General features: G+C 40.7%; 1 protein-coding gene across 1 annotated transcript in view; it reads right to left on the reverse strand.

The window, feature by feature from the left end:
• Positions 1 to 2,399: 2,399 nt before the first annotated feature.
• The window catches only part of traf4a (tnf receptor-associated factor 4a), a 32,560-nt gene continuing 20,775 nt past the window's right edge, over positions 2,400 to 14,184 (reverse strand). Inside the window, exons 2-7 of the mRNA XM_004075320.5 lie at positions 12,165 to 12,216; positions 8,720 to 8,824; positions 8,463 to 8,624; positions 7,621 to 7,782; positions 6,240 to 6,395; positions 2,400 to 5,080 (exon numbers count right to left, since the gene is read on the reverse strand). Of these exons, the coding sequence (XP_004075368.1) occupies positions 4,448 to 5,080; positions 6,240 to 6,395; positions 7,621 to 7,782; positions 8,463 to 8,624; positions 8,720 to 8,824; positions 12,165 to 12,216 (1,270 nt within the window). The 3' untranslated portion in view covers positions 2,400 to 4,447. The remainder of the gene's footprint in view (positions 5,081 to 6,239; positions 6,396 to 7,620; positions 7,783 to 8,462; positions 8,625 to 8,719; positions 8,825 to 12,164; positions 12,217 to 14,184) is intronic.

Raw genomic sequence — 14,184 nt, forward strand, 5'->3', positions numbered from 1 at the left:
GCCATACCTGTTAATCATTCACCTGGAGAATGCAAGTTGACTTGAGCAAGCCGAGCCAAAGGGCAGTAGAAGTGTACAATCGGCCGCATGTGACTCTGCTCCACATGGGAAACAGGGAATGTGCAAATGTGTAATTAACTGTTACTATTTTAAATCCTGCATTGCACTAAATAAAGCTGCAGAGGGTTGTTGGTTTGTTTACCCCATATGTTTATATTAAATCACTACACCAATCACTAAAAACTAATATTTAGGCTGTAGAAGTTTGACAATGAAAAGAAAGTATACCAACACTAGACTTCTATTTCTTACTAAAGCTGATGGCCAAGGTTGGTCTTAGTGACCTAAGTCCATACCTTCTAAAAGGACATAGGAGGCTCTGCAATTTTTTCCCCACCTTTCCTATTGAGCATCTTTCTTTTGTCTGCTCTCTTTGCCAAACAGGAATATATTTGTCATTGCTGTGGTTGATAAGTTGTCTCTCTTTTGTCTTATAAGGGATGTCGCAGTGTTTTGCATCTGTTCTTTTCCTGTTCTTTCTGACCCCAGTCACTCACAGCAGACGGTCGCCCATAAGTCTGGTTCAGCTAAAAGTATTTTCCTGTTCTTTTAATGGAGTAGAAGACTTTCCTTTCCACTTGTTTCAGTCAAGTACAGGAAATGACACTAAACCCTCTGTTGGTCCCTTGTATGAGGCAATTGTTGAAACTAAACTTTAATAAGTAAGATCTTCTTCACTTTAGGTATACTGGGTTGTTCCGTCACTCTTGACTCCATCATCAATTAGGCCTTCACCTTGAACCCATCGTTAAATTGCCTTTTCTTCTCAGCCAATCACAATCAAATTTTTGCCTTTAAATAAAGGGTCTTTCTGCATTCTAGACAGCCCTCCTCAACCCCGTTCTCCACCTGGAACAATACTTTGACATAGTTTAGGCTAGGGTGTATTCACCTGTGTTCTTAGTTTATCCCAAGCACGCAAGATGTCATCTGCCTCTAACCTCATGGCCAAAAACCTCTTTCATGCACATCTTTCTGTGGCACAAAAATAACCTTTACTTGGATCTCTTCTTATTTAAATAAACTTGAAACCTTGACCTTTCTGAAATGATTTGAACTGAATTGGATTGTGGATCTTGAATTATTTGTGTCAAGTTCTTTTGCCTTCTCAACGCATTCATTTTATTGTTTATTTCATATCAATGACTCAGGTTATTGAGGTTCATAACCTTAAAAAGTAAATAATTAAACAATGTTAAACACCTCAAACTCAACATCACTGTATTCAGTGTGAGTCAACAAATGCCTTATAACTCAAATTTTAGTTTTTTGAGTCCATAGCAGCGGTGTCTCAAGTTTCCTTGTGGAGTTGGAGTCCTTCTCTGCTGCATGGACCAAACAGATACACAGGTGGGCCCATTCTTATGAAACGAGTGAAGTGAGTGGAGGGTTTGGTGATTTTGCTGTTTGGATCAGTTGGCTTGGGTGGTGACCCGTAACTTCCTTCTTTGAATGCAACAATCTGGAACAAAGTGAGTTATTTAAGTGGCTCTAAATGTCTTTGTTTGTGTATTTATTTTGCTGTAGTGGCACTCGTCTTTGCCCATAATTAGCAAGGGATCCGCTTCAGTGACCCTGCAAAGGACAAGGCGAGAATAGGAGGTTGATGGATACATGGCTGAATTATGAAAACTTTGCATAGTTTGGGTTTTGCTTGTTTTTTAGTTGTACTTTTTTAGAAACTGGATTTAAAAACAAGTTTAGAATAGCTCTAAACTCCTTAAAATTTCGACCGTAGCCATATTCTTTCTTTAAACCCCGTTATTGTGACACTTTCCTAAAATCAAGAAACTGAATTTAACTAAAACAAAAGGGGTTTGCCTTAAGGTTTTAGCATATTTAGGTTAAGTGCTGTTAAAAAAATCCATCTGAATTATGCAGAGGAACCTTTAAGTCTTTCCATCTCATTAATTATTGATGCAAATAATATATTTCATCTATAATTCAGTAATGTCTGAAATGAAATAATTTCCAGCAGATTAGGTGGTTAGGTGTAAAGCTTTTCATGAACATTAAACACTCGTGCTTGAATCAAAAATTGACAGAGACATTAAGCTACTAGAGCATTAAGAGCAAACAAGAGGGATGCTAAACTGTCTTTAGATTGTAAACTGTTATCGCAGTCGTCACATAATTGCTAGTTATTACTCACGTTATTTAGGCTTTATCTGTTATAGGAATTTATGAGATTGCACTGTTTGATTCTGCTTGCGCAAAAGGGAGTTCACAGATTTGATTCATTCTGATATAAAACTGTAATTTGAATTTATGAGAAATGCTATGCATCTTCGTTCCGTACCTATGACTGACCGCCTGTGTGGGCAAGTATGTGCACCAAGTATATTATAATGCATTTTATTTCAGTTAAGAAACTGACAAGCACTCAATCAATAAACATTTGTACCATCAGGGCAAACTCACATGATGGCAACTTAAAATAAATACTTTATAGAGTAAATAATACAGACAGAATATGCGAGACTCAAACCACACGGACAAACAAATTATCCAAATGTCCAAGAGACAAAAAGGTCTGAAAACTCTGAGTCAACCCCGACTCTCCAAAGATAAGAGTTTGTATAAAACAGTTGAGCATTTTTAAAAATACAGAATATTACAAAAACTTTTCATTTTCTTGTTTCTTTCAATTACTGTAAAATATCAGCTGGTATTATGACAAGAAATCAGAAACTTTTCCCCAAGTGTGATAGTAAAAAGACAGAATGTGCTTTAATGTTTTTTCCGCTTTTTTTTTTTACATCACTATTCACATACATTATGAATGAAGTGTATCATCAGAGTCCACTGCACTCCTCATTCATCATCCCGGTGAAGACTGTCATCAGTGACCATGGTAACCAAGTCACAGAAGCCTACAGGATGTGCAGAAGTCAGCCTCAAAACACCATCCACCATTGCCGGATACGTAAAACAGTACCCAGATATTAAGTCTTTAGAGATGTATTGTGAGTATAATTCACTTTTAAGTACATAAAAAAAACTGTTCTCCTTGACAATCTGTCAATTTTAAAACAACAATGATAAAAACACAAAAAATGTCATTGGAATTTCAAGAATACAGGTTTAGGTAAAAGGTGGTTTCACATGCATGTTTTTGTTACCTGCTCACCCTTGAAACCCTCAAAAGAAGATATACTGTATAAAAAGGCCACATGGCTTTTCCTTCACTGTTGAATGCACCTGTTCTTCACAACTGGCTCGTCTGTTTGGCTCGCCTGAAAGGGTGCGATTTCTTTTCTTGCCTCGGCTTCCCATAAAGCTTAATAAAGCATTTTAGGATGACTGTAAAGAACACAGAAGACCCTTAAGAAACTTTTGACACTCCTCACAAACAAATAAATCTCTTCATTCTATGGCTGACCTGCAGGCTAAATGTTGACGCGGAATGTTTTCAAAGAAAGAGCAGCCTGATTTACTGTTTTTGTTTAGCTAGGTTTTTAAAAGTTTACTGGTTAGCATTGTGTAATGTTAGGATATTTGTTAGCTGGTTCGCTCAGCTTATAGCAAAAGCACAAAGCAGGGCAAACAGCTCAGAGTGTAACTCATTGTTAGGGTTTGTAAATTCACAGCTGTTTGAATGTTTATGAACAGCATATTCTGACCCCTTGCTCCCTTTTTAAACCACTTTAAGTTATACAAATTATCCAGCAGGTGTTTTATAGTTACAGCACTCACATACTCTTAAATAAAAGCTGCTAAAACGGACAGGTATTCCAGCTGTGTCCCTCCCCCAAAGGCATTGATTTGTTTGTGTTAAGATAAAATTTGCAAGTAGTACTAACTGGGGACTGCATGTTTGCTAAGGGATCAATGTACTGTGTGAGCATGTAAACTAAAGGCAGTTGGGGTTTGAGCTTGAATCTGCTGCCTCCTACGATTACCCGGATACAGCGTGTAATCTCTAAACAGCGTCTTTCTTCTAGTCTAAATGCATCTAAGCACCTTACTATTTTTCTTTTTGTATATCTCTTCCATAGTCTACATCTGTACTGCAAAAAAATGACAACAAAAGCAAAACAGAAAATAAAACTCGCTAGGCACTGTTTGATTTCCAAGGCTTTTTGTTGCAGATTATGATAAAAGGTCAGCAAACAAATAACAACATAAAGAGTAAAAAACAAAACTAAACAAAAAAACTAGAGAGTGATGGTTCTGCAGACCAAACACTTTCTTTTTGTGATCCATCTAGGTCCTCCGAGTCAGCTTGCACAGCTTAACAGACTCGCTTCAAGCTCTGTAGTGGAGAGGCTATAAAGCAAAAGAGCATCTAAAGGGTGAACGTGTAAAAGTTTTTCGAGGTGAAGTAAACCAGTTCTGTCCTTCAACTCATCTTTGTCCATCTCCAAAGGAAAACAAATGTCAGGTCCTAACCCATTATTTTTTGGGGAATCTCTATAGAAGCCTTGATGAAGATGCAGTTGTCTCGGATGTAGTTCCTCTTCTTGATTTCCTCGTGGGAGATGAACTTGGGGTACCCAAAGCCCAGGGTGCTCTCGTCCAACGAGTTTCGGGTGCTACAAGGCTTCTGAAAGTTCTTCCAGTTGGGGTCAGGGTTGAAGGTCTCTGTGATATGTTGGGGTTTGGAAAGCGATGGGTCGCTCTGGTCCAGGATGGAGAATGTCACCTTGTAGGAGAAGGGCCACTCCAAGAGGTTGTCATACTCCCCCGGGAGCACACGGATGTAGACAGAAAGGTGGGAGCCTTCGCCGCTTCCGTTGCCGTTTAGGAAAGCCGATACCTGCAGTTTGTAGCCGTAGCGGTGCGTGTAGAAGGGCGGGCTGAAGAACTCGTGGTTGCTTCGAAGCTTCGCCTCCTGGAGTTTGCGGGAGTAATCGTTTAGTTTCCAGATGAGAACCCCATCGTGGCTTACGGACAGCTCCTCCATTTCCCTCCTGAGCTCCAAAATCTCCTGTCTCTGGCGGCTCACCAGGTTACACATCATGGTTAGGTGAGACTTGGTGGTGTCCTCGAGGTGGCGGCCAATGGCAAGTTTGGGGCACTATGGAGACAAAACATTTTTATTTATAAATTTGAATATTTTTAAGCTGTAAAGCAGCAGAGAGTCCACAATGTGCATGAAATCATAATATGGTAATCTTAATAAGCTTGTCTACTTTTTTCTTAATCTTAATATTTGCAACTTAAATTTGTTCCCAACCTGATCCCACCGGCCTTATTTAGAAACAAAAAGCTTCCTTTTGAGAAAGCACATCCTGGTCTTAATGATTAACAAGAATAGTTGAAAAAAATCTTTATTTACTTTAGATTGTGGTCACAAGATCCACACCTAACTGTCAGTTACAAAAGCTGTTTATCTGGGAGTGGCATTGCCAAAGTCAAGCAACGACAAGGAAGAAAAGAGAAACACACAAAGAAAATCTGGCTAGTCCTGTTTACCCTCTGACTATCATATTAAAAACATATTCGAGGACAACAAAAGATAGTCGTGTAATGTTTTGTTTTTAATATAAGGAAAGATACAAGAATAAGGCTTGGTAAAAAGGAAAAAACATGTTCATGAAGGTTTCCACCTAAAGCAGAGCACATTTTATATTAGGATCCACTTATAAATGGACTAACTTGAAAATAAAAGAAAAGGATCTTTGATTTACATGGGACTTAGCAAACATTTACACAACTTTAAACTATATTTAAAAGACAAAAAATTAGATATGTATTAAAAATCCAACTGTTTTAAGGTATCAATGAATAAAGTATTACCAAAAAATGGGGGAAAATACACTTATTTGTCAAAACGCTAGGTTGTTGAGCTAATACAAAATCATGATTGAATTTAAAAAACATGGGAGTTTGTTAAAAATAGCCTTTTTTTTTAGCTGTTGTGTATCCATCAGACCATCTGTACATATTAGTCGCAGATGCTGCAAGTCTGACATAACAGGAGTTGACGGTCGTTTGTTGCGTTTCCCTGAGTGCACACTTCCTCTTTTTGAAGTGTGTTTAAAAATAGTCTAGAAACACAGTTGGAATGGGAAAGCATTGCTCTGGTTAATGTACTGTACACCCTGCACGGTACTGGAAAAGGGGGAAAGAGACGTACACAAAAGTTTTGGGATTAAAATAATTTGTCCAAAATGACGAACAAATATCAGCAGTGAAAACTAGCTTTGGTGTAATACAAATCGGGTCAGCGTTACCCTGTGTTTGCAGCCAGCATCTTTAAAAGGGCAGAGGACCAAAGCACTGCCGCAGTTGTCCTTCACGTGGTTCGCCAGGTCCTCCCGGGCGATGTTGGGAGTGCCGCACTGGTTTGGGCACTGGACAGGAAAGCGAGGGCAGTGAAACTGATGGTTCTGTGGAGGAAAGAGGGAGCAATTTAAATAGGGGGGGGTTACAAAAATACTGCCCTTGAAATCACAAAAAGGACTTGGTTATAAAAATAGTCATGATGTAACCAGAAAAAAATCATTTTTTTCTCATCTTAAAAGTGTAAAATACTGTTTACTGAAATATGCTTAAAAAAACTACACACTGAATTGATTTGGTGTCTGTTTGCAACTTCTTACAGATAATAAAACAGTTGATTGATCTAACTAAAGTCCCACTCCGACCATCTTTGGATCTATTGTAAAAGCTAGTGGTCTTTTAATTATAATAATGCAATTTTTAGCTAAAATTGAAAAACCTGTGTCATTTTCTAGGACCTAGCTTCAGCAGTAGTAGTTCATTAGAGTTGTGGCGGGGATCGTCAGCGAGGAGCAACCTTGCCCTCTCCCCTCTCTTGCCCTCCCCCCTCCCTATTTCTAAGAAAACTCTGTTTAGCCAGCTAACTTACAGCACCTCGCATCCCCAACCTAACATTACCGGTCCTACAAAAACGGGGAGCAACATTGGAGCTATACAGCCGTACATCGATCCAGTCATCTACAAGCGGATGCATCAAAATGGAGTGGAGCACGGCACTTGCAATTTTAACCTTAAATTTCTTTATAAATGTCCATCATGAGAAAAAAGCCACAATAACAAGTTAAAAACAACAAAAACATGTTCATCGGAATGGATCTTTAAGCTGTTTTCATGTCAATAAATGAAATTCTAACTTTAACTTTAGGTTTGTTCAGTCACATTTCAAAACACCCCTAGTATTGTACTTTACTACTTAAAATTAAAATGTATCCAAAGTTGTTTAAAGTTTCTTTTATTAGAAGTCTTTCAACAATAGATAGCTTATTTGGGGACCAAAAAACAGAAGGTACAGGCAGTTAGGAAGAAAAATGCAGTGAAAAGCAGTTTTTCATCCATTATATACAAATATACAAACTAGTTTTTCACAGCATAACTGTTCCCAGCAGGTGCTTTTACATTTAAACCTAAATAGTTGTGCAAACACTCAACTGGAACACTACAGAGACGTCATTAAACGTCACGTCAGGTAGTCATGGGAACTCTTTGAGCTGGTTTAGTTCTCTGTGGCTGGAAATTGTGACCACATAAATGAGACCCAAAAGCACTACAGAAACTATGTCTTTGTTGTTGAAAACTAGATCTCATGGTTAATCATTTTGAGTTAAAACCCACCTGGATTGTATCAAAGACGAACTCTTTGCCACAGTACTTGCAGGGCTGCGTGCGCTTGGGACACTCAGCCATGCCGTGCTGGGACAGCAGGCGACGCATCATCCTCGCCCCACACTTGTTCTCGCAGTAGACGCTCTCCTGGGGACATACACCCTGGTGGTTCTGGGACAGAAAAAAAAGGCTACGGTTATGCGGTCAGTCTCTCATATGCAAATGAGCTTGTCACAGAAGAAAATAAAAACGGTTTTACCAGATTACTACTATGTAGTGTGGTAGAAACCTGCTAAAGCTCCTTTCTAGGTTATTGTATCTAAAAACATCCAGCAAAGGGGTCAAACTTCTACAACAGGTCAAGATCAAAACGTGTAAGATTTCAGTCACATTCAAAGTCTGATTCATGAAGTTGTAGCTCATGGGCTCATGTTCCAGCACCTTCAACAGCATTAAATTAGTCTTGGCTAGAAGTGAATTGACTGTGGAGTGAGGGGAGGAGGAGAGGAGGTGGACCTGTGTGCAGAAGGGAGAGCTGAGTAAACAGAGGAGGGGCAGTAATGACAGAGAAGTCACAGAAGTGTATGGTGAAACGCCAGCTCCCTAGCTGAGAAAAACACTCAGAGTATGAAAGTCTGACTCAAAACTTCTGTCCTCCTGCCAACGTGTGTGTTTTTGGAAAACATATAGCGAAGGGTCTGACAAGCAGGCATTCGCTTTCTTACTGGTTTCTACAAAGATGCACTTTATGCAGCCATGAATCAGAGGTCAACACAGCTGGCTGTTTACAAGAAGCTCATGCTGAGCTAAGACATAAAAAAACAAAAAACAAACAGGTTTGGAAACTGTACCTCAAAAGCTTCTCCCGTGAACTCGCTGCCGCAGAACTCGCACTTGACCTTGCGCTTTGGGCAGTCGTGCTGCAGGTGGTCAGGCAGGTCTCGGCGCGTCAGCTTGACGGAGCAGCGGTTGGGACACGGTATCACGTTGAAGGCGCAGGTGGAGAAGTGCCCCTAAATGAGACATGGCGACACGTTAGCCCACTCACCCACATGTCAGGCTCCGAGCCACATGAGAAGGTGAGGGGGAGGAGATGGGAGCTTCCCACCTGCAGCTGCTTCATCTGGCCAGTCCAGCGGCAGCCCTCCTCGCTGTGAATGCAGCGGATGGGCAAAGACAGGATCTGCTGCTCCAACTCTGGGTCGGGGTAGATCTGAGGAAGGAGGCCCATTGGGAAAAAAATACTTTTATTCTGAATTTTTTTTAATTTTAAATGACATTTAATTCTGAAAGGTTTTGTTTTTTACAAAGGAGGAATAGAAAAGACACGTATTTGGATCAATGCAAAGTAATAAAGGTGAAGGAGAGGCTATTTTAATGCTATTAGACTGCATAACTAGGCCATCTGCAAAAGTCATTATGTTTTTGTCTATTTTTTAAATCTCACATCCTTGGTAAAGACCTTATTAAAATAGATTACCTTTAATGCTTTATATGTTTATTTTCAGGTTAATTTAGTCTTTTTTATAGAACTGTAAGCTTTTAAAGCTAAAAATAGACACCATGGAGCTGCTTTAGTGCAGTGATTCACCAGCCTCACTTTTGAATTCTCTTTACAGGGAAAAACTTAGTACTTTTATACCAAAATAATGTTAAAATGTATTCCTTTGTGACATATTCTTACAGTTTCCTAAAAGGTAATAGTTGTTTGGGAAGAACGTACCATCAAGACTTTTCTACAAGATGAGAGCTGCAGACAAGTGAACAAAACAAATCTTTGCTATTATTTAAAAAAAAACAATGTCTACATGTTAAGTGAAGAGGTATTTTGTCTGTTGCTGATTTGTTTATGAATAGTTGTTCGGCCGTTTTCCGTCTCACACACAGAGTATGAATAAACGGAAGGAAATTATGCAGATTTTCCTGGCAGTGAGCCTCCTGAAACTGCAGCTCAGTAAGTCGAGGCAGCCGTCGCTGCAGTGATAATGAGCGAGTTTATGGGGTTTACGGGACCTTTTAAAATAGCCATCAAGAAGCAGAAGCCGAGGTTATGCAAAGATTTATTTATCCTCGGTCACTGAGCTTTGATGGCGAGTGTGTTTTCTGCCCAAATCCTCCTCATCAGGTTGCTGTCCGAAGGATTTTCAGCCCTGTGCTGAGTGTCTGTGCAGTCACACGAGCAGATTACTGGTCAAACAAGAGGAGCCGCTTCCTCCCGAATGTCTCGACAAATCACGACTCGGGAACAGCTGGACGCCGCTCACGTGCACATTGAGCACTTGCAGCTGAGTTAACCACTGAGCTGAGCTAGAGGCAGAAACGCTTTGCTGCAATGATATCACTGTCTGAGCGCAGACAAAGAGCCAAATGAAACGCTCATTGTTTCAGTCTTGATGTCTGCAGGGAGACAGCAGTAATGACCTTTTAATAACTTAGTCCCAGACCGAATGGCTGGGGGGTTAAGCTCTGTGGGGGTTTCGGTCTGCTGTGCTGCAGCATTTTCTGCCCCTCACTACTGCCAGCAGCAGCAGCAGCAATGCAATCCCTTAATGACTGCAGCACTGTTGTTGTGTTAGTGTAGGTTTTTGAAGGACACTTGTGCGTTACAGAAACCCTGACAGGAGACCACCAAGCTGGGGTAATTTGCAGGCGACTGGAAGCCTATGAGAGCCTTGGTAAATAACAGCGTCTGACAGGTGTGCTGTGAGGCATCCATCCCACAGGGAGCCCCTGCTATTAGAGGCGCCTTCATCGCTTCCAGCACGAAACCAAGAGCTTGTTCCTCTGATTCTGCTGCAGCTATGGTGAACAGCAAACAAAAAATATTTCCCTCTTTAAGTGACTCTTCAAAAGCTGCTATTCTACTCTGCCTGAAATCCTCGTCTTGTTCCGGCACTTAATGTTATTAAATTACACAAGTGCATTGATAAAATGTGACTACCCCTCCTACTATGTAAATCTTCCATTTTTAATATCTTCTGTGGGTTTGAACAGGGTTTGCATGCGCTGCGTAAAGAGCAGTCGTTTGAGTCTTAGAAGCCACATCAGACTATGTCTCACAGAGAGCACAGGAGAAACATCACTCCACGCCAAACGCTGCTCTGAAGAAAGATGATCCCTCCATGTCCCTCATCCTTTAGCAGCAGTCCACCACTCCAAAATGTGGATATCACACGTGAGTGAGCTCTGATTCTCAGTGCAGTTCGTCTTTATTCCCCCCCCCCCCCCCTCCCCCGAGCACAGTCTGATTAACTCCATTTAGAGTGCGGCTCAAATGTATTTCTTCATGTGGAGAGAGGGGGCAGGGGCACACCAACATTATTAATTGAGCTTGTTTAATGAGCAGAAGAAGACAAGCTCTTGTTGTCTTTGTGTTTGACATGAATTAATTGAGGTAAACATCAACTTTTAGTCCTGGAATGATGAAGTCAGGTCACTAAAGCCAGTCATAAAAAACAGTCTCTAAACAAGTCGATGCCAAAAATTTAAAAGGAAGTCTACGGTAGTTTTTTCAATGAACCCTCGTCTATTGAAAATATACATTGTTTTATTTCATTGCAGCTACTGGCTGCTTTATGCTGCTTTGATATATTAGACTGCACGGTAAGGATGGTGTCACCCAAAAAAAATACACTATACAATAACAAACTGCCTCATCACACAGTTTCAACAGCTGCATGTTTGTAACTGATATAAAGCGAACACCAACCAAAAACAGGGAAAGAGTACACCCGAGTCATTTTAAACAACATTTTCTGTTTTTTTCTTTATTTGAGCTACTTTAGATTCATACTGTGAGCTGTTCTTCCTGTATTGAATTCGCCTCTGCTCTTTTGGCAGCTGGAAAGTCTGTCTGCTTTCATCAACGAAAATTTCCTTTTCAGATGTACTGTAGATGGACAATGTTGTGTTGAAGTCTGCTCTGAAAGAACAGATTCAAAGAACTGTTTTGAAAGAAGATTTGAGGCACATTCACAACAGGTTCGGTTGGTCTGGAAGAGATTTGGTATTCTAAGGTTGTCTGTTTTGTTTGGGGAGCTGGGAAAGTCAATCTGAAGAAGGATGCAGACCAAACTTTAGTCTCTGGTGTGCTTGACAACATGGGTGTCAGTTTGCTTGCAAGTGAACCCTGGTGCAGTTTACTACAGTGTGAAAGCAGACGGATTATTCACTGAACTACAGAGATCAAGGGCAAGTTCCATTGTTGGTAGAATCCAAAGTAGCACACACAAAATAAAATACCATGTCAGATGTGATGCAGTGAAGAGGTGCCCCTGCTAAATGACACATGGTCATAAACTACATACTAGAGTTTTGTGCCAGTTGAGTTGATTTCCTTTTCTCATTTTTTTTTTAAATCAAGCAGCTGTTTCAGCTAATTTCAGATGATGGGTAAAGCTAAAACCAACCACATATAAGTGTGAAATTAATCACCATGTGCATTAGAGTCTGCTAGCATTGTCATGGTCTGAATTTACCTAAAATTGAGGAATAGTACAACTTTGGACAAAAAAAAAAGAATTGAGGTATCTGTGTCAGAGTGTGGGCTGTACCTTGGCATAGTCTAATGGGAGTTGATCTTCGGGACACTTGAAGACGCCCTCACTGCAAAAAAAGACAAGAGAATGCTTTTGTTAATAATTGAAAGCATTGAGACTTAAAATAAACTGAAGACTCGAATAGAGGCATTTCAAAAAGGACAGTCAAACGTTCTTAAATGGCTCTGAGTCAGACTCCCGACACTGACCTTCACAGATAAAAGCCTTCTTTGACAATCGGGGACAAGCAGCACTTCTCTGCTTTGACTTCTATTATGATCAAACTTACTAATATGAGAAAGTTCTTCCACTCATCATACTGGATGACATACAAACACATTCATGCGCACAATGAAAGCGGATCCGTGAGCCTTTGACTTAAATGACATTGGCTCCCTCATCCTCTCGGCCTCCGAGGATGTCTGCTCACATCTAAGTTACAGCAGCCGACAAAACTTTAACTTCAAGCCCGCTCTGCATTTAGAATGAACTGTGACATAAATGTAGACTCTTTTGCACCGTTCTTATTTTTTAACATTTGCAATATTTTATCAATTAAGTGTTTGTTTCAGCTAATAAATTTCTTTCAACATTTGTTGATTTATTGATCCTGCAGAACCATAAAGTCAAGCTTTAGATGTTTAATTTATCCCAAAATAAGATTATCAATCACTCGTTCACCGCCTCCCTTTTGTTTTTTGGGTGGGGGGGCTAAATAGTGGTGCTCACAGCACGAATGGGTGAACCCACAGCTCATTAATGTAGCTCCTTTCCCGAATTTTAACCATGATATTGTGATGAAATATTCATCTCTTGTAAATAATAAAAGCAGCAGCCAGTAGGGGTGAGCTGCCATAAAACAAAAACACATCCTGACTCATTGCTTAAAAGAAAATCAAAAGGTAATTAGTGGCTTATCTACAGAGCATTATGGGTGTCAGGACTGTCTGACATCCTGACATCCTGCTTTTTAGTGGAAAATATTACATTTAAATGAGTCTCATTTGAGAATTTTCTAAAATTTAGACATAATCTCTAGTTTTGGCTAGAATCTCTGAAAGTTTTTTGACTAAACAAAAACAGGAGAAAATTGACATTGTGACCTATGCCAACCTCTTCTGATACTAATGGAGGGCTGACTGTGGTCAAACAATCAGCGTTGGCCTTTAAGTGTTTTAATTTGTTTAGCAATGTCACATGACAGCAGCTCCCATGGGCAACGGGACATGTGAGAGGACGAGCATGCATGCACACTTCATCCCATCTACCCAGCTGTTAAAACCAGGGTGCTGCCAAAGGGTGGGGGTGGGAGCACAGGTCAGGCTGGAGAGCGAAGAGGGGTTGATGAAAAGAGGGGTGGAGGAGGGAGGTTAATGCATGACGAGACAGCAGTAATTCTCCCCCATTAGGGTTACTGTGTCAGCAGGGAGCTGGAGACCAATTTACAAGCCACAACAGGCTGCAAAGAAGGGCAATCGATTAGAGGCAGGGACAGCAGCCCAGTCAGCATCCCATGCGTGAAATAATTTACAGTAACCGCTGCTTTCACCAAAGCATCACTGCGAAGAGCGCAGGCCGCCGCGCTAATGCAAGAGGAGATGGGATGAGACAAGTCCTCCGCCCTGGACAGGGGGGTGAAGCATGCACGGGTGGGGGGGCAGCCGTGGGCCACGTCCAGAGCCGACAGAGAGAGGCAGACAGGCGAAAAGAGCCTAGTCACAGGCTGTCAGGACAATTTCTTCCCAGGTCACAGAAGAGCCTCTGCGGGCATGCATTCATGCGTCCAGCCCCAGCAGTTATAATACTGCACGACTCTTTCACAAGCCTAACGCGCTGCAACAGCATATTAGGAGTGAAAGGTACGATGTGAAGTGTAACAAACTCCAGTTCAATTAAGGCCACATTTCCTGCATTATCATTTTGATGACCAGAGAACTTCTCCTAATGAGTAAAACCGCACTTTATAGACAATCTGCCTGCAAAGCTGAGTCCCAGAAAAGTTCTGAAGTAACATTTAACTATGACAGATTAAATA

This window comes from Oryzias latipes, chromosome 13 (assembly GCF_053564925.1).
Source record: "Oryzias latipes strain Hd-rR chromosome 13, Olatipes_Hd-rR_3.1".
NCBI lineage: Eukaryota > Metazoa > Chordata > Actinopteri > Beloniformes > Adrianichthyidae > Oryzias > Oryzias latipes.